General features: G+C 42.3%; 1 protein-coding gene across 1 annotated transcript in view; it reads left to right on the top strand.

The window, feature by feature from the left end:
- The window catches only part of LOC139385439 (neurobeachin-like), a 346,644-nt gene extending 334,980 nt beyond the window's left edge, over positions 1-11,664 (top strand). Inside the window, exons 57-61 of the mRNA XM_071130488.1 lie at positions 21-191; positions 5,363-5,464; positions 7,185-7,381; positions 7,853-8,004; positions 8,528-11,664. Coding sequence (XP_070986589.1) covers positions 21-191; positions 5,363-5,464; positions 7,185-7,381; positions 7,853-8,004; positions 8,528-8,618 — 713 coding nt within the window. The 3' untranslated portion in view covers positions 8,619-11,664. The remainder of the gene's footprint in view (positions 1-20; positions 192-5,362; positions 5,465-7,184; positions 7,382-7,852; positions 8,005-8,527) is intronic.
- The last annotated feature ends 8,311 nt before the right edge of the window (positions 11,665-19,975 follow it).

Raw genomic sequence — 19,975 nt, 5'->3', positions numbered from 1 at the left:
TTGCTCTCTCTGTCCTGCAGGTAAGCTGACCCAGATAGTGTTTGGCCACTGGGACGTGGTGACGTGTCTGGCCAGGTCAGAGAGCTACATCGGGGGAGACTGCTATATTGTGTCAGGGTCCAGAGACGCTACTCTGCTACTGTGGTACTGGAGCGGACGACACCACATCATAGGAGACAACCCCAACAACAGTGAGTCTGAACACACACTCACATGCACACACACACAAACCGACAGAGACAGACATACACAAACACACACACAGACACACACACAGTGTAACAGTTCCGTCCATGAGCTGAAGCCAGTAGTTGCACTCTGTTCAAGGGTAGAGAGAGGAAGCTCTTCATATCAGCTCAAATGAATTACAGCACTTCATCGTGGAGCTGTAGTTCATCAAGGTAGATTATTATATTAATAGAAGCATTCTTTGATCAGCAGTGAAAATTCTGGTTTCCACTCTTGTTATGGAATGATGGACAGAGACAGGGAGAGGGGCTGATTCCAGAATGAATCAGTTGGACTGCCATTTGATTTCTATAGGCGGGCCCGTTTTTTTTCTTCAAATGTTGTTAATGGTTTAATAGTTTTCGGCTGTGCTAACATAATTGCAAAAGTGTTTTCATTTAGCCTTGTAAAATGATAAACTTGGACTAGCTAACACAATGTGCCATCGGAACACAGGAGTGATGGTTGCTGATAATGGGCCTCTTGTACGACTATGTAGATATTCCATAAAACAGCCGCTTCCAGCTGCAATAGTCATTTACCACATTAACAATGTCTACACTGTATTTCTGATCTATTTGATGTTATTTTAATGGACAAAAAAATGTGCTTTTCTTTCAAAAACATGGACATTTCTAAGTGACCCCAAACTTTTGAACATTGTGTATGGAATGTTGAATTGATAAAAATCAACAATCAAAAGGCAAACAATTCACACAATGAAACAATGACTGTGCAAGATTTGGCAAGAGACAGCAGAGAACATTCTGTAGAGTTTAGTGCATGCCCCTTCTTCTTGTACTCAAGACACATTATCTAAACACATTTAAGATGCTATTCACTGACAGACGCAACTCAATGTTCAGCCTGGCCTATAGCCGCGCACGCTGCACGAATTCTGGCTTCGCAAATAAGCATAGGCTATTTTAAAAAGAAGGAGCCAATGATGCTCTGTGGCTAAGTCAAGCTCTCTGGTAAAGACTTTTGAATGATTTTATTTAGACAGGAGTAATTATATAATTTTTACGTTAGGGGAAGCCAGCCTCCGAACAGTGCACTGTGCACCCTCCTAACTTTCCTTTCTAATGTTCAAGCGGCTGAAACCAGAGATCTGTATATAATGCCTTTCAACAAGTTTAGGTCTGCATATTGTGCCCATAGAAACGCATTGGGCTTATTCCTCGCTGCAGAAACTAGCGGACGAAACAGCGCCACTCTGTCTTACTATATGTAGCCCATGTATCTGATGCTGTCTGGCCAGAAAAAGTATAACATACCATAGTCCTTTTGTCCAGACAGCATCAGATACATGGTCCACACATACAGAGACAGAGGGGTGCTGTTTTGCTCACTCAGGTGCTTATCTGAGATTAATGCATCTTTCTGTCGGTGCGCAACTCAGTCAAATAAATGATAATATTATGATAATAATATATGATAATATTTCAATATTTTATTTGGTTGGGGAAGGGCGGGCCAGGCACATAACACCGGTGTGTGTCACTTGCGTTCCAGTAAATACTCCAGATGTCTTGCTATTCAGCTCCAGAGTGTGATTTGATTTCTGCTGCTCTTCTCACTTAGTTCCTCATACTCACTAATTATCTGTGTTCAAAACAACCACTCCACCATTTGTCTGGCCTGTGTGTGTGTGTGTGTGTGTGTGTGTGTGTGTGTGTGTGTGTGTGTGTGTGTGTGTGTGTGTGTGTGTGTGTGTGTGTGTGTGTGTGTGTGTGTGTGTGTGTGTGTGTGTGTGTGTGTGTGTGTGTGTGTGTGTGTGTGCGTGTGTGTGCGTGTTCGTATATATAATGTATGTGTGTGCTGTGCATGAACTGGTGTCACATGAGGCTGTGGTTGAGGTGAGTGTTTTTCTCATTATCTTTACTGAAGATAATTAAGAATTTCAGCTTGGTTTGTTCCAATTAATAGAGGGTGCTGCAGCACTATACTGCAGGAGAAAACACTCCCATGGTACACACACACACACACACACACACACAATGCTTACTGTACTGTGCACCTTCCCTAACAAAGGAAGGTTTCTTCTATGGAGAGAACTTCAACTAATCATATTCCATATCAATCAAACCAGGATGTTTAATATCAGTTTTTTCAGAGTGAACATTTAATAAGTTCTTCACTATAGATGAAACACATAGTGGTCTTCAGTAGCTACCTACAGTACCAGTCAAAAGTTTGGACACAACTAGTCATTCAAGGGTTTTTCTTTATTTGTACTTTTTTCTAAATTGTAGAATAATAGTGTAGACATCAAAACTATGAAATAACACATATGGAGTCATGTAGTAATCAAAAAGGTGTTAAACAAATTAAAATATATTTTAGATTTTCGATTCTTCAAAGTAGCCACCATTTGCCTTGATGACAGCTTTGCACACTCTTGGTATTCTCTCAACCAGCTTCACCTGGAATGCTTTTCCAACAGTCTTGAAGGAGTTCCTACATATTATTTTCACTTGTTGGCTGCTTTTCCTTCACTCTGCTGTCCAAGTCATCCCGAACCATCTCAATTGGGTTGAGGTCAGGTGATTGTGGAGGAAAAGTCATCTGATGCAGCACTCCATCACTCTCCTTCTTGGTCAAATAACCCTTACACCGCCTGGAGGTGTGTTTTGGGTCATTGTCGTGTTGAAAAACAAATTGATAGTTCCACTAAGTGCAAACCAGATGGGATGGCGTATGACTGCAGAATGCTGTTTTAGCCATGCTGGTTAAGTGTGCCTTGAATTCTAAATAAATCACAGACAGTGTCACCAGCAAAGCACCATCTCACCTCCTCCTCCATGCTTCATGGTGGGAACCACACATGCGGAGATCATCCATTCACCTACTCTGCATCTCACAAAGACACAGCGGTTGGAACCAAAAATCTCAAATTTGGACTCATTACACCAAAAGACAGATTTCCACCAGTCTAATGTCCATTGCTCATGTTTCTTGGCCCAAGCAAGTCTCTTCTTCTTATTGGTGTCCTTTAGTAGTGGATTATTTGCAGCAATTCGACCATGAGGGCCTGACTCAGTCTCCTCTGAACAGTTGATGTTGAGATGTGTCTGTTACTTGAAGTCCGTGAAGCATTTATTTGGGCTGCAATTTCTGAGGCTGGTAATTCTAATGAACTTATCCTCCGCTGCAGCAGAGTTAACTCTGTGTCTTCCTTTCCTGTGGTGGTCCTCATGAGAGCCAGTTTCATCATAGCGCAAGATGGTTTTTGCGACTGCACTTGAAGAAACGTTCAAAGTTCTTGAAATTTTGGCTGACCTTCATGTCTTAACGTAATGATGGACTGTCGTTTCTCTTTGCTTTTTGAGCTGTTCATGCCATAATATGGACTTGGTCTTTTACCAAACAGGGCTTTCTTCTGTATACCACCCGTACCTTGTCACAACACAAGTGATTGGCTCAAACGCATTAAGAAGGAAAGAAATTCCACAAATGAACTTTTAACAAGACACACATGTTTTAGTGAAATGCATTCCAGGTGACCACCTCATGAAGCTGGTTCTGAGAATGCCAGAGTGTGCAAAGCTGTCATCAAGGCAGAAGGTGGCTACTTTGAAGAATCTCAAATATAAAATACATTTTGATTTGGTTACTACATGATTCCATATGTGTTATTTCATAGTTTTAATGTCTTCACTATTATTCTACAATGTAGAAAATAGTTTAAAAAAAATAAGAAACGAGTATGAACGAGTATGAACGAGTATGTGTGTCCAAACTTTTGACTGGTACTGTATTTGAGCTATTTAGTTGTATTATTAATAAAGCAGTTAATCATAATTTATGATACAATTTTAAGATGAACAATAATACTTTTTGTCAGACTTCAGTTCACAGCAATCTAGGTAGGAGAGTATTATATGAATCATATATGGCAGAGTTGAAGATGTTGTAACCCTTGGCAGGAAGAGGACAGTGCCCTCTAATGTACATCAGCCTGCATGTGTCCTTAAACACCTCAGGCCTCATTTATCAAAGGTCCGTGCCCAGTCAGCCCACAGAAAAGACTAAACCTTGCCTGCGCCAGTTTTCCCACAAAGGTGTTTTATCAACGTTTATCAATGTTGAACTTGATGGGAAACTTTGCTTATCTCCATGCAAATCTCATATCATGAGTATTCACCATGTCTAGTGGTTGATCAACTGTATTGCAAGCAAATATTGTTCTTTTGAGGGAAATGGTAATAATGGTAGGCTAATAAAAACATAAAAACATATGCCTATGCCTAATGATGAAACAGATGCATTTTCCATTGGTAAGGAGATCTCATGTAGAATTTTATTCCCGCTACAAAACAAATATTAGGCTACCATTTATCCGTTGCTCAGAATTTAGTGAGAAATGTAAGCATTCTTGATAAATGAGGCCCCTGGTTATTAAAATGACTTCCAGCTCAATCCCCCACCAGCCTCTCAGGCCCAGCTCGGCCCATACCACTGCAATGTGAGGCAGGGTGGGGAGGTTGTGTTGGCTGGCTTGGGGGGGCTCAGTGTAGGCTGATTGAATCTTTTATAGGGCAGGTGAGCTTGATGAGTTCGTGGTCTCTCTGGAGGCCTCACACTGTCCTGGAACTGACAGGTCTGTTCTGGTCCTACCCTCTAAGGGACTGGAGAAGAGAGAGGGGTGAAAGGGAGGAGAGGGGAGAAGAAAGAGGGATGAGAGGAGAGAGGAAGGAAAGGACATATGGGGTGAGAGGAGAGAGGGGTGGAAGGGAGTAGAAGGGAGGAGAGGAGAGAGGGACGAGAAGGGGAGAGACTCCAGGTGTCCAGGACCTCCCTTCACTAGCCTCTCCCCCAGCCGTCATCAATCATGGGACAGTGTGAGGGGAGGGTGGTTGGGGAAGGGATGATCTGCCGTCACAACATTTATATGACAATTGACAAGGACCTCGCTAGAAGCAGCTGGGTGGGTGTCACTCTCACAATGTCTGTGGTCAGTTATTTATCAACATAACAACACATTTGAGTCCTGATGAATGCTCTTATTTCAGAAAGTTACATTATTCTCAATCGCTCCTAATAAGTGCATCCCCCAGTGAAGTGCGCTCTGTTGCAACGATCCCAAGCCATGGTATGTTGTCCTTAATAAAACCCAACTGTTGTGTTCCAGGTGACTACCCGGCACCGCGAGCTGTGCTGACCGGCCATGACCATGAGGTGGTGTGTGTCTCTGTGTGTGCCGAGCTGGGACTGGTCATCAGTGGAGCCAAAGGTCAGCAGAGACAGCCTGAGTCCCAAATGGCACTCTATTCCCTATGTAGTACACTTCTTTTGACCAGGACCCATATGGCTCTGTTCCAAAGTAGTGCACTATCTCCTTCATCTAATAATAATGATTCATCTTGTTTATAAAGTGATTTTCTCGCACCCAAGGCACTATAGAAAGAAGTACTATAAAATTGAAGTCACAGTATTTAAAAAAAACATACACTATATAAAAAAAGTATGTGGACACCCCTTCAGATTAGTGGATTTGGCTGTCAGCCAAACACGTTGCTGACATGTGTATAAAATCGAGCACACAGCCATGCAATCTCCATAGATAACACTGGCAGTAGAATGGTATTACTGAAGGACTTTTAACGCGGCACAGTCATAGGATGCCACCTTTTCAACAAGTCAGTTCGTCAAATATCTGCCCTGCTAGAGCTGCCCCGGTCAACTGTAAGTGCTGTTATTGTGAAGTGGAAACGTGTAGGCGCAACAACGGCTCTGCCACAAAGTGGTAGGCCACACAAGCTCACAAAACGGGACCGCCGAGTGCTTAAGCGCGTAGTGCGTAAAAATTGTCTGTCCTCGGTTGCAACAATCACTACTGAGTTCCTAACTGTTACTGGAAACAATGTCAGCACAATAACTTTTTGTTCGGAGCTTCATGAAATGGGTTTCCATGGCCGAGCAGCCGTACACAAGCCTAAGAACACCATGTGCAATGCCAAGTGTCGGCTGAAGTGGTGTGAAGCTCACCGCCATTGGACTCTGGAGCATTGGAAATGCGTTCTCTGGAGTTGGTCCCCTCTTTTCCAGATGAAGTTGGTCTCCCCATCTGGAAAAGGGGGGACCAACTCCATGTTAATGCTAATCATTTTGGAATGAGATGTTCGACGAGCAGGTGTCCACATACTTTTGGGTAGCGGCATCAGCCAAACCCAGATTCGTCCGTTGGTCTGCCACATGGCGAAGCGTCACTCCAGAGAACGCGTTTCCACTGCTCTAGAGTCTAATGGCGGCGAGCTCTACACCACTCCATTCTACGCTTGGCATTGCGCATGGTGATCTTAGGCTTGTAGTTGGCTGCTCGGCCATGGAAACCCATGTCTTGAAGCTCTCAACGAACATTTATTGTACTGACATTGCTTCCAGTGGCAGTTTGGAACTCAGTAGTGAGTGTTGCAACTGAGGACAGATGATTTTTACGTGCTGCACGCTTCAGAACTTGGCGGTCCCTTTCTGTGAAAGTGGCCTACCACTTTGCGGCAGAGCCGTTGTTGCTCCTAGACGTTTCCATTTCACAATAGCAGCTCTTACAGTTGACCGGGGCAGCTCTAGCAGGGCAGAAATTTGATAAGCTGACAGGTTGGAAAGGTGGCATCCTATGACGGTGCCACGTTGAAAGTCACTAGGTTCTTAAGTAAGGCCATTCGTCTGCCAATATTTGTCTATGGAGATTGCATGGCTGTGTGCTCGATTTTATACACCTGTCAGCAACGTGTGTGGCTGAAATAGCCCAATCCACTAATTTGAAAGGGTGTCCACATACTTTTGTTTATATGGGGTATTTGAGTTGGCTGATAGGACTGTAATGTCACATGCCACAGTACATAGTTGAGTTATCTCAGTTAGGAGTGGAATGTTGAGTAACATTCTTGAAACAGTGTGTGTGCATACGTCCGTGCGTGTTCGTGTGTAACTCTATCTTGCTCTCCCTCCAGAGGGTCCGTGTCTGGTCCACACTATAACAGGGGACCTGCTGCGGGCCCTGGAGGGCCCAGATAACTGCCTGTGTCCCCGCCTCATATCAGTGTCCAGCGAGGGCCACTGTATTATCTGCTACGAGAGAGGACGTTTCTGTAACTTCAGCATCAATGGAAAACTACTGGCTCAGATGGAGGTCAACGACTCAACACGGGTAAGACCACAGACACAATATGTGCCTAGTAAAAGTCTACACGCCTTACACAGTCTTCACATTTTACTGTCTTAAAATTAAATATAAAAAAGGATTCAATTGGGGAGGTTTTCCACCGATCTACAGAACCTACTCCACATTTTAAAAGTGAAAGAGAATTATATAACATTCTCCAAATGAATAATAATATATATATATATTTAAATTAAGATATCTTGATTGCATTCTTGATTGCATAGGTCTTCACACCCCTTTTTAAAATCTGAATTGCTCAAGCTCAGTAAATTGTGTTTGTAATCATTGCTGGACAGCAGTATTCAAACTTAGTGCACTACATAGGGCCTAGGGTCTAAATATCTAAAGTAGTTTACTACATAGGGCCTAGGCTGTGATTTGAGGTAGATGATGTCGTTATTGTGATTTATTTGTATGTTATTTATTATTATATAATTATTATGATGTGCTCCCTAGGCCATTATGCTGAGTAGTGATGGTCAGAACCTGGTGACGGGTGGAGACAACGGGGTAGTGGAGGTGTGGCAGGCCTGTGACTTCAAACAGCTCTACATCTACCCAGGCTGTGATGCTGGTGTCCGCGCAATGGACCTCTCTCACGACCAGAGGTTAGTCCTGTTAGTCCACCCAGTTAGGTTGCCTCTACAACAGGATCAATGGCTTGTGTGTGTGCGTGCGTGCGTGCGTGCGTGAGTGCGTGAGTGAGTGCGTGAGTGAGTGTGTGTGTGCTTGCGTGTGTGGTTGTAGAGCGGTATGTAGGCTGTAACACTGAAAGGGCCTGTGTGTTTCATGCTTGTCAGGGTACATTTGGGGAAACGGAACGTTCGCAGTTCAGTGAGCTTTGTTTTCTTTAAATAGAACCGGTTGCCATAGAGACAACGAAATTGCAGTGCAAGGTTCTGAAAGCACACTTGCCTTGGAGCAATACACAAGCGTCACTTTCCTCACACACACATACATACACACACACACCAGACACACACCACACACACACTCCCTCACACACATACACACACACACCTATTGTGTTTATGTTAGTAAAGTAATGGGTCATATAGAGGTACATTGTGTTGATGAACATACTGTATTGTATGTGTGTGTGTGTGTGTGTGTGTGTGTCCCCTCCCCCAGGACTCTCATCACTGGCATGGCATCCGGCAGCATTGTGGCATTCAACATCGACTTCAACCGGTGGCACTACGAGCACCAGAACAGATACTGAGGGTTACAGAGACAGAGAGGCAGTACAACATGGCCACAGGTTTGGAGGACACCTGTTAACCAACTACACAGGTTAGCTGCTGTTAAATACCTATACAAGTTAGCTAATTACGGTTTAAGAGTTAACGAATGCTAACTAACCTCACAGGTCAACTACAAGTTAACTACAGGTTAACTAACTAACCATAAACTGTAGGAATACAGTGAGGTCCGCAATTATTGACACCCTTGATGAAGATGAACAATAATGACTGTATAAAATAAATAATTCTGAAACTGAGCTATATTATATGCTCCCAAAAATGTGAGAATTATATTATTTTATGTTAATAGAATTGCTTAGAGAAATAAATGTTGTTTAACAAGTTTAAAAAAAACTATTCTCAAAAAGGTAAGAGTGAAAATTAAAGCTCCCTGAAGATTCTTATAAATAAAGTTGTCAAAAGTGTAGTATTTGGTACCATATCCCTAGCATGCAATGACTACATAAAGCTTAGGATCCTACAAACTTGTTGGATGCATTTACAGTTTGTTTAGGTTGGGTTTCTGATTATAGAATGGTAGAAATGAATGGTAAATAATGTATTCTGTCATTTTGGAGTCACTTTTACTGTAAATAAGAATATGATACGTTTCTAAACATTTCGTAATTAATGTGGATGCTACCATGATTACAGATAATCCTGAGTGAATAATGATGAGTGGGAAAGTTACAGAGGGTCAAAATCATACCCCCAAGACATGCTAACCTTTCACCATTACCAATAACGCGTGAGGTTAGAATGTCTTGGGGGTATGATCTTTGACCTGTGATAATCTGAAGTACCCAAAAGGGCCACTAGATGTTGTGTGATAGATTACATAAAATCCTTAAAAGAAACCAAAATGCTGGTAATTTATTGGTAAACTTTAAACATTTCCAGGAATACCCTCCATTTCTAAACATTTCGTAATTAATGTGGATGCTACCATGATTACAGATAATCCTGAGTGAATAATGATGAGTGGGAAAGTTGCAACCTATATTTAAAAAAATATATATATATATTACTTGTTAAACAAAATATCCCTTTCTCTGAGCAATTGAATTAGTGTAAAATAATTTTAAAAAAAATATTATACAATATGGCTCAGTATTTGAATTATTTCTTTTATTCAGTAATTTTTGCTCATATTTATCAAGGGTGTCAATCATTTCAGACCCCATACTAAGGCCTAGAAAAAGACAGGTTAAAATATAGGTTAAAATAAAAAATCCCTTCAACTGATGATCTTAGAAGAAGAGGTCAGTTATAGTGCTACAGTTTCTTTCAACACTGATTTTAAAAAATTATTTTATTCAACTGGTCATATTTAAAACTGTGAAAAATACAATAAACAAACCTACGGTTAATAACGTTTATACAACATTTGTATGTCAAATACATATCAAACTTGGGACACTTTTCTAGGAAAAAAGGAAAAAACTGTTGTATATAAGGATGATGGAAAGAGTTTATTTCCAGAAAAGATTTGAAAAGAACAAGACGTCTCCATTTAGTCTCCATTTTGACAGTTGAACCATAGTTCTCTGTTCCAAACCGTGACCTGACTCCCTCACATCGTATCTTAGAGTGCGTCCAAAATGGTACCCTGCTCCCTTTATAGTGCGCAACATTTGATCAGGACTCATAGGGCTCAAAAGAAAGGCACTATAAAGGGATTAGCGTGCCATTTGGGACGTAGATTAGTTGGTTTGTAATAATGACTGATAGTTGGTCTCCCATCACAGTAGTCTATTGATGTAGGTGTCAAAAACAACAAATTGTTCTATGTTAATTTGATAATGTGTTTACATGTCTGTAAGGGCAATGTCAGAACTCTACGTACTGTGTGAAATGTGTCCATTGTAATTGTCATTTGTTTCTTAATCACGTTTCACATTATTAGCAGGAAATAACAATCCTTGTAATGATTTCCATCCCATTTGTTGTTCGGTAACAATTTGATTTATATTTTTTTAAAAAGGCAAGGATTTAAAATGACTTTTATCTACTTTTAAAATGACTACCACAGGCTAGTCAGGTTTAGCAGTGAATTCTTTAGTCGTCATGGTTTGTATTTCCAGCTAATGGATTGATAAGGAAGGCAGTGCAAGACATCAGTTGTAGAAACTCTGGATGATAACTATGGCAACTCAATATGAAAATTATCATATATATATATAAACATATACCATGTTTATTAAAGCCTGCAATCCAGACCTGTTTTGTACTACCATTCCACTCATTGTACTCTGTGTCATATGCCAAACATGACATGATATTTGGCATGGCAAGTAGTGGAAAGGAATGGAATGTTAGTGCAAACAGACTGATACCCAGGCTAAATGAAAGGTTGGGGCATGTAGCTAACTTAACCAAGAACAGGCTATAGACATCCAAAAATGATTCTTAACTATTTTGAATAAACTGAAAATATTACAACAATGTTAAATATACCACATGTGAGTTGACAGTAAGATGAAAAGGAAAAAACTAAATGATATTATGCAAAGAGTTTGGATTTGCATTGTAGCGGTACAGACAGCAGCCTAGCTAAATCAGGGGCTCTACATGCAGAGACCCACAGTGGCTGTAGTATGGAAAATCCATCTTACTTTACTGGTTTGATTCATAATAACCATCCATATGAATTTGACATTCTGGGTTTATTTAGAATATTTGACAAATATTTGTGTAAGGAGGATTTAGCTAAATAAATGCATTTTATTTGTGTTGACATTAGCACTGCAATTTGATGTCGTTTTTTTAAACAACATTTCTTATTGCTTTCAATTTTTTGTTTTGATTTGTATGTAATATATTTTGTTGATATAAGTATATCATATGATTTTATAAGTTATTTGTATTTACCTGTATGTTGCAGTTTCTGAGGTATTTTCCTTGTGTTTGTTGGAAGCTGTTTTACATTAAGCTCTGCCAATATATACAGATTGATCAACTGTGCAATATAAAATTGGTTTCCTTTTTGTTGTATTTATAATAAAAATGAATAAAGCAAGCTCTTATGCAGGTGAATGTCCATTCTTTATAGCAGTCTAAACATAACTAGTACTATGTTTACCTAATAGTATAGAATAGAGTATATATATATGTATTTTACTAATAAACCCATGCACTAAAAGTTATCTCAAGAGTGGATGCTCAACGTGCTGAAATGTTTATTGTGTTTGTTGTTGTTTTACTACTATCTTCTGGATCTGGTACAGATTATCCTATACTGCCATCTACTGACTGGATGTTGTTATTGCTGCTGCTGTGGCTGCTGTTTGTAAATCCCAGATTGTTCTACTGTCGTCCCCCTGGAACGACGCAGCACAATGACCAGGCTCTCAGATTGAAGAAGTGATTTATTCACAGGTTTGGCTTGCTGATGACCACAGCTAAAGGGTTGCTTCTTCAGGAACAAAGACCATTCACTAACATCATCAGGAACAAAGACCATTCACTAACATCATCAGGAACAAAGACCATTCACTAACATCATCAGGATCAAAGACCATTCACTAACATCATCAGGAACAAAGACCATTCACTAACATCATCAGGAACAAAGACCATTCACTAACATCATCAGGAACAAAGACCATTCACTAACATCATCAGGAACAAAGACCATTCACTAACATCATCAGAAACAAAGACCATTCACTAACATCATCAGGAACAATGACCATGCACTAACATCATCAGGAACAAAGACCATTCACTAACATCATCAGGAACAAAGACCATTCACTAACATCATCAGGAACAAAGACCATTCACTAACATCATCAGGAACAAAGACCATTCACTAACATCATCAGGAACAAAGACCATTCACTAACATCATCAGGAACAAAGACCATTCACTAACATCATCAGGACCAAAGACGTGCTACTGGTGATGAATCCCAATCAAATTGGCTTCACATGTAGTCACTGAATCTTAAATATCACCGGGTAACAATACATATTTTGCACAGTAACATACTTTCAATCAGTACATTTTCTTTCTCTCACAACAGAAATTGGGTAACAAATGTCTTTTGGACAATTACATTCCGCAGATAGATACAGTCAACTCACTGTCCTTATCTCTCTAGACCTGTCTGTTCTTCTCTCTCTAGACCTGTCAACTCACTGTCCTTATCTCTCTAGATCTGTCAACTCACTGTCCACACTCTAGACCTGTCAACTCACTGTTCTTATCTCTCTAGACCTGTCAACTCACTGTCCTTATCTCTCTAGACCTGTCAACTCACTGTCCACTCTCTAGACCTGTCAACTCACTGTTCTTATCTCTCTAGACCTGTCAACTCACTGTCCTTATCTCTCCAGACCTGTCAACTCACTGTCCACTCTCTAGACCTGTCAACTCACTGTCCTTATCTCTCTAGACCTGTCAACTCACTGTGTCTCTGTCTACACCTGTCAACTCACTGTCTTTATCTCTCTAGACCTGTCAACTCAATGTCCTTATCTCACTAGACCTGTCAACTCACTGTTCTTCTCTCTCTAGACCTGTCAACTCACTGTCCTTATCTCTCTAGACCTGTCAACTCACTGTCCTTATCTCTCTAGACCTGTCAACTCACTGTGCTTATCTCTCTAGACCTGTCAACTCACTGTCCTTATCTCTCTAGACCTGTCAACTCACTGTGTCTCTGTCTACACCTGTCAACTCACTGTCTTTATCTTTCTAGACCTGTCAACTCAATGTCCTTATCTCACTAGACCTGTCAACTCACTGTCCTTATCTCTCTAGACCTGTCAACTCACTGTCCTTATCTCTCTAGACCTGTCAACTCACTGTCCACTCTCTAGACCTGTCAACTCACTGCTCTTCTCTCTCTAGACCTGCCAACTCACTGTCCTTATCTCTCTATCCCTGTCAACTCACTGTGTCTCTGTCTACACCTGTCAACTCACTGTCCTTATCTCTCTAGACCTGTCAACTCACTGTCCTTATCTCTCTAGACCTGTCAACTCACTGTTCTTCTCTCTCTAGACCTGTCAACTCACTGTCCTTATCTCTCTAGACCTGTCAACTCACTGTGTCTCTGTCTACACCTGTCAACTCACTGTCCTTATCTCTCTAGATCTGTCAACTCACTGTCCTTATCTCTCTAGACCTGTCAACTCACTGTCCTTATCGCTCTAGACCTGTCAACTCACTGTGTCTCTGTCTAGACCTGTCAACTCACTGTCCTTATCTCTCTAGACCTGTCAACTCACTGTCCTTCTCTCTCTAGACCTGTCAACTCACTGTCTGTATCTCTCTAGACCTGTCAACTCACTGTCCTTATCTCTCTAGACCTGTCAACTCACTGTCCACTCTCTAGACCTGTCTACACCTGTCAACTCACTGTCTTTATCTCTCTAGACCTGTCAACTCACTGTTCTTCTCTCTCTAGACCTGTCAACTCACTGTCCTTATCTCTCTAGACCTGTCAACTCACTGTCCTTATCTATCTAGACCTGTCAACTCACTGTGCTTATCTCTCTAGACCTGTCAACTCACTGTCCTTATCTCTCTAGACCTGTCAACTCACTGTGTCTCTGTCTACACCTGTCAACTCACTGTCTTTATCTCTCTAGACCTGTCAACTCAATGTCCTTATCTCACTAGACCTGTCAACTCACTGTTCTTCTCTCTCTAGACCTGTCAACTCACTGTCCTTTTCTCTCTAGACCTGTCAACTCACTGTCCTTATCTCTCTAGACCTGTCAACTCACTGTCCTTATCTTTCTAGACCTGTCAACTCACTGTCCACTCTCTAGACCTGTCAACTCACTGTTCTTCTCTCTCTAGACCTGCCAACTCACTGTCCTTATCTCTCTAGCCCTGTCAACTCACTGTGTCTCTGTCTACACCTGTCAACTCACTGTCCTTATCTCTCTAGACCTGTCAACTCACTGTCCTTATCTCTCTAAACCTGTCAACTCACTGTTCTTCTTTCTCTAGACCTGTCAACTCACTGTCCTTATCTCTCTAGACCTGTCAACTCACTGTGTCTCTGTCTACACCTGTCAACTCACTGTCCTTATCTCTCTAGACCTGTCAACTCACTGTCCTTATCTCTCTAGACCTGTCAACTCACTGTGTCTCTGTCTACACCTGTCAACTCACTGTCTTTATCTCTCTAGACCTGTCAACTCAATGTCCTTATCTCACTAGACCTGTCAACTCACTGTTCTTCTCTCTCTAGACCTGTCAACTCACTGTCCTTTTCTCTCTAGACCTGTCAACTCACTGTCCTTATCTCTCTAGACCTGTCAACTCACTGTCCTTATCTTTCTAGACCTGTCAACTCACTGTCCACTCTCTAGACCTGTCAACTCACTGTTCTTCTCTCTCTAGACCTGCCAACTCACTGTCCTTATCTCTCTAGCCCTGTCAACTCACTGTGTCTCTGTCTACACCTGTCAACTCACTGTCCTTATCTCTCTAGACCTGTCAACTCACTGTCCTTATCTCTCTAAACCTGTCAACTCACTGTTCTTCTCTCTCTAGACCTGTCAACTCACTGTCCTTATCTCTCTAGACCTGTCAACTCACTGTGTCTCTGTCTACACCTGTCAACTCACTGTCCTTATCTCTCTAGATCTGTCAACTCACTGTCCTTATCTCTCTAGACCTGTCAACTCACTGTCCTTATCTCTCTAGACCTGTCAACTCACTGTGTCTCTGTCTAGACCTGTCAACTCACTGTCCTTATCTCTCTAGACCTGTCAACTCACTGTCCGTATCTCTCTAGACCTGTCAACTCACTGTCCTTATCTCTCTAGACCTGTCAACTCACTGTGTCTCTGTTTACACCTGTCAACTCACTGTCCTTATCTCTCTAGACCTGTCAACTCACTGTCCTTATCTCTCTAGACCTGTCAACTCACTGTGTCTCTGTCTAGACCTGTCAACTCACTGTGTCTCTGTCTAGACCTGTCAACTCACTGCCCTTCTCTCTCTAGACCTGTCAACTCACTGTCCGTATCTCTCTAGACCTGTCAACTCACTGTCCTTATCTCTCTAGACCTGTCAACTCACTGTGTCTCTGTCTAGACCTGTCAGCTCACTGTGCTTCTCCCCCTAGACCTGTCAACTCACTGTGCTTCTCTCTCTAGACCTGTCAACTCACTGTCCTTCTCTCTCTAGACCTGTTAACTCATTTTGTCTCTGTCTAGACCTGTCAACTCACTGTGTCTCTGTCTAGACCTGTCAACTCACTGTCCTTATCTCTCTTGACCTGTCAACTCACTGTGTCTCTGTCTATACCTGTCAACTCACTGTCCTTCTCTCTCTAGACCTGTCAACTCACTGTCCTTATCTCTCTAGACCTGTAAACTCACTGTCCTTATCTCTCTAGACCTGTCAACTCACTGTCCTTATCTCTCTAGACCTGTCAACTCACTGTCCTTCTCTCTCTAGACCTGTCAACTCACTGTCCTTATCTCTCTAGACCTGTCAACTCACTGTCCTTATCTCTCTAGACCTGTCAACTCACTGTCCTTATCTCTCTAGACCTGTCAACTGACTGTCCTTCTCTCTCTAGACCTGTCAACTCACTGTCCTTATCTCTCTAGACCTGTCAACTCACTGTGCTTCGCCCCCTAGACCTGTCAACTCACTGTCCTTATCTCTCTAGACCTGTCAACTCATTGTGTCTGTCTAGACCTGTCAACTCATTGTGTCTCTGTCTAGACCTGTCAACTCACTGTCTCTCTGTCTAGACCTGTCAACTCACTGTGCTTCTCTCTCTAGACCTGTCAACTCACTGTCCTTCTCTCTCTAGACCTGTAAACTCACTGTCCTTATCTCTCTAGACCTGTCAACTCATTGTGTCTCTGTCTAGACCTGTCAACTCACTGTGTCTCTGTCTAGACCTGTCAACTCACTGTGTCTCTGTCTAGACCTGCCAACTTACTGTGCTTCTCAATTTCAATTAAATTCAATTTAATGGCTTTATTGGCATGGGAAACATACGTTAACATTGCCAAAGCAAGTGAAGTAGATAATAAACAAAAGTGAAATAACCAATGAAACAGTAAACATTACACTCACAGAAGTTCCAAAATAATAAAGACATTTCAAATGTCATATTATGTATATATGCAGTGTTGTAACGATGTGCAAATATGAAAAATAAAGAAATATAAATACGGGTTGTATTTACAATGGTGTTTGTTCTTCACTGGTTGCCCTTTTCTTGTGGCAACAGGTCACAAATCTTACTGCTGTGATGGCACACTGTGGTATTTCACCCAGTAGATATGGGAGTTGATCAAAATTGGGTTTGTTTTTGAAATATTTGTGGATCTGTGTAATCTGAGGGCAGTGTGCACATAGCTTGTCTTCTCTTGAGAGCCAGGTCTGCTTATGGCAGCCTTTCTCAATAGCAAGGCTATGCTCACTGAGAATGTACATAGTCAAAGCTTTCTTTAAGTTTGGGTCAGTCACAATGGTCAGGTATTATGCTACTGTGTACTCTCTGTTTAGGGCCAAATGGGATTCTAGTTTGCTCCGTTTGTTCGTAAATTATTTCCAACATGTTCAGTAATTATCTTTTTGCTTTCTCATGATTTGGTTGGGTCTAATTGTGTTGCTGTCCTGGAGCTCTGTGGGGTCTAAACATCAGCGCCACAGGTAACTTCCACAAAGCTGTGAATGAGCTGAGAGACAAGGCAAAAAGGACCTTCTATGCCATCGAAAGGAACATTAAATGTGACATACCAATTAGGATCTTGCTAAAAATACTTGAATCAGTTATAGAACCCATTGCCTTTTATGGTTGTGTGGTCTGGGGTCCGCTCACCAACCAAGAATTCATAAAATTGGACAAACACCAAATTGAGACTCTGCATTCAGAATTCTGCAAAAATATCCTCAGTGTACAACATAAAACTCAAAACAATGCATGCAGAGCAGAATTAAGCCAATACCCGCTAATTATCAAAATCCAGAAAAGAGCCGTTAAACTCTACAACCACCAAACCACCAAAGATTCCCAAACCTTCCATAACAAAGCCATCACCTATAGAGAAATGAACCTGAAGAAGAGTGCCCTAACCAAGCTGGTCTTGGGGCTGTGCTTCTCTCTCTTTCTCTAGACCTGCCTACCAAAATTATTTTCCAATAGCTTTGTTCTAAACAGAATCATTATTATTTCCGTTCCATTCCACTGTTTTGACCAGCAAAATAAAGTTCTGAACCGGTTTGAACCCCCCAAAAAGTAACAGTTTATATTGATCCTTTCTGTTCCTTTCTCAACCTCTAAAGTCCTTTTTTATATATACACTGCTCAAAAAAATAAAGGGAACACTAAAATAACACATCCTAGATCTGATTTTCTTTACATAGTTGAATGTGCTGACAACAAAATAACACAAAAATTATCAACGGAAATCAAATTTATCAACCCATGGAGGTCTGGATTTGGAGTCACACTCAAAATTAAAGTGGAAAACCACACTACAGGCTGATCCAACGTTGATGTAATGTCCTTAAAACAAGTCAAAATGAGTCTCAGTAGTGTGTGTGGCCTCCACGTGCCTGTATGACCTCCCTACAATGCCTGGGCATGCTCCTGATGAGGTGGCGGATGGTCTCCTGAGGGATCTCCTCCCAGACCTGGACTAAAGCATCCGCCAACTCCTGGACAGTCTGTGGTGCAACTGTTGGTGGATGGAGCGAGACATGATGTCCCAGATGTGCTCAATTGGATTCAGGTCTGAGGAACGGGCGGGCCAGTCCATAGCATCAACTGCTGACACACTCCAGCCACATGAGGTCTAGCATTGTCTTGCATTAGGAGGAACCCAGGGCCAACAGCACCATCAGCAGCATATGGTCTCACAAGGGGTCTGAGGATCTCATCTCGGTACCTAATGGCAGTCAGGCTACCTCGTGGGCTGTGTGCGGCCCCCCAAAGAAATGCCACCCCACACCATGATTGACCCACCGCCAAATCGGTCATGCTGGAGAATGTTACAGGCAGCAGAACGTTCTCCACGGCGTCTCCAGACTGTCACGTCTGTCACATGTGCTCAGTGTGAACCTGCTTTCATCTGTGAAGAGCACAGGGTGCCAGTGGCGAATATGCAAATCTTGGTGTTCTCTGGCAAATGCCAAACGTCCTGCACGGTGTTGGGTTGTAAAGCACAACCCCCACCTGTGGACGTCGGGCCCTCATACCACCCTCATGGAGTCTGTTTCTGACCGTTTGAGCAGACACATGCACATTTGTGGCCTGCTGGAGGTCATTTTGCAGGGCTTTGGCAATGCTCCTCCTGCTCCTCCTTGCACAAAGGCGGAGGTAGCGGTCCTGCTGCTGGGTTGTTGCCCTCCTACGGCCTCCTCCACATCTCCTGATGTACTGGCCTGTCTCCTGGTAGCGCCTCCTTGCTCTGGACACTACGCTGACAGACACAGCAAACCTTCTTGCCACAGCGCGCATTGATGTTCCATCCTGGATGAGCTGCACTACCTGAGCCACTTGTGTGGGTTGTGGACTCCGTCTCAAGCTACCACTAGAGTGAAAGCAGCATTCAAAAGTGACCAAAACATCAGCCAGGAAGCATAGGAACTGAGAAGTGGTCTGTGGTTATCACCTGCAGAACCACTCCTTTATTGGGGGTGTCTTGCTAATTGCCTATAATTTCCACCTGTTGTCTATTCCATTTGCACAACAGCATGTGAAATGTGTTGTCAATCAGTGTTGCTTCCTAAGTGGACAGTTTGATTTCACAGAAGTGTGATTGACTTGGAGTTACATTGTGCTGTTTAAGTGTTCCCTTTATTTTTTTGAGCAGTGTATATTCCATCAACCAATCCGTACGGTATAGCAGAATGCCCGGATAGCTTCCAGCTCCCCTCTCTGGTCCTCTGTAAAGTGTGTAATATATTATATCTCCAGCAGCACCAAGAACTGGAGAATAGCTTAACGCTAGATAGTTAGATAGATGTCTGGGCAGGGACGCAGCCATGGGTGGGCCTGGGAGGGCATAGGCCCACCCACTGGGGAGCAAGGCCCAGCCAATCAGAATTAGTTTTTCCCCACAAAAGGGCTTTATTACAGACAGAAATACTCCTCGGTTTCATCAGATGGTCTCAGACAATCCCGCAGGTGAAGAAGCTGTATGTGGAGGTCCTGGGCTGGCCGGTTGGACGTACTGCCAAATTCTCTAAAATTACATTGGAGGCATCTTATTGTAGAGAAATGAACATTCAATTATCTGGCAACAGCTCTGGTGGACATTTCTGAAGTCAGCATGCCAATTGCACGCTCCATCAACTTGAGCCATCTGTGGCATTGTGTTGTGCGGCAAAACTGCACAT

The sequence above is a fragment of the Oncorhynchus clarkii genome, chromosome 27 (assembly GCF_045791955.1).
Source record: "Oncorhynchus clarkii lewisi isolate Uvic-CL-2024 chromosome 27, UVic_Ocla_1.0, whole genome shotgun sequence".
In the NCBI taxonomy this organism is placed as follows: Eukaryota; Metazoa; Chordata; class Actinopteri; order Salmoniformes; family Salmonidae; genus Oncorhynchus; species Oncorhynchus clarkii.
This window is presented reverse-complemented; position numbering and strand designations above follow the sequence as displayed.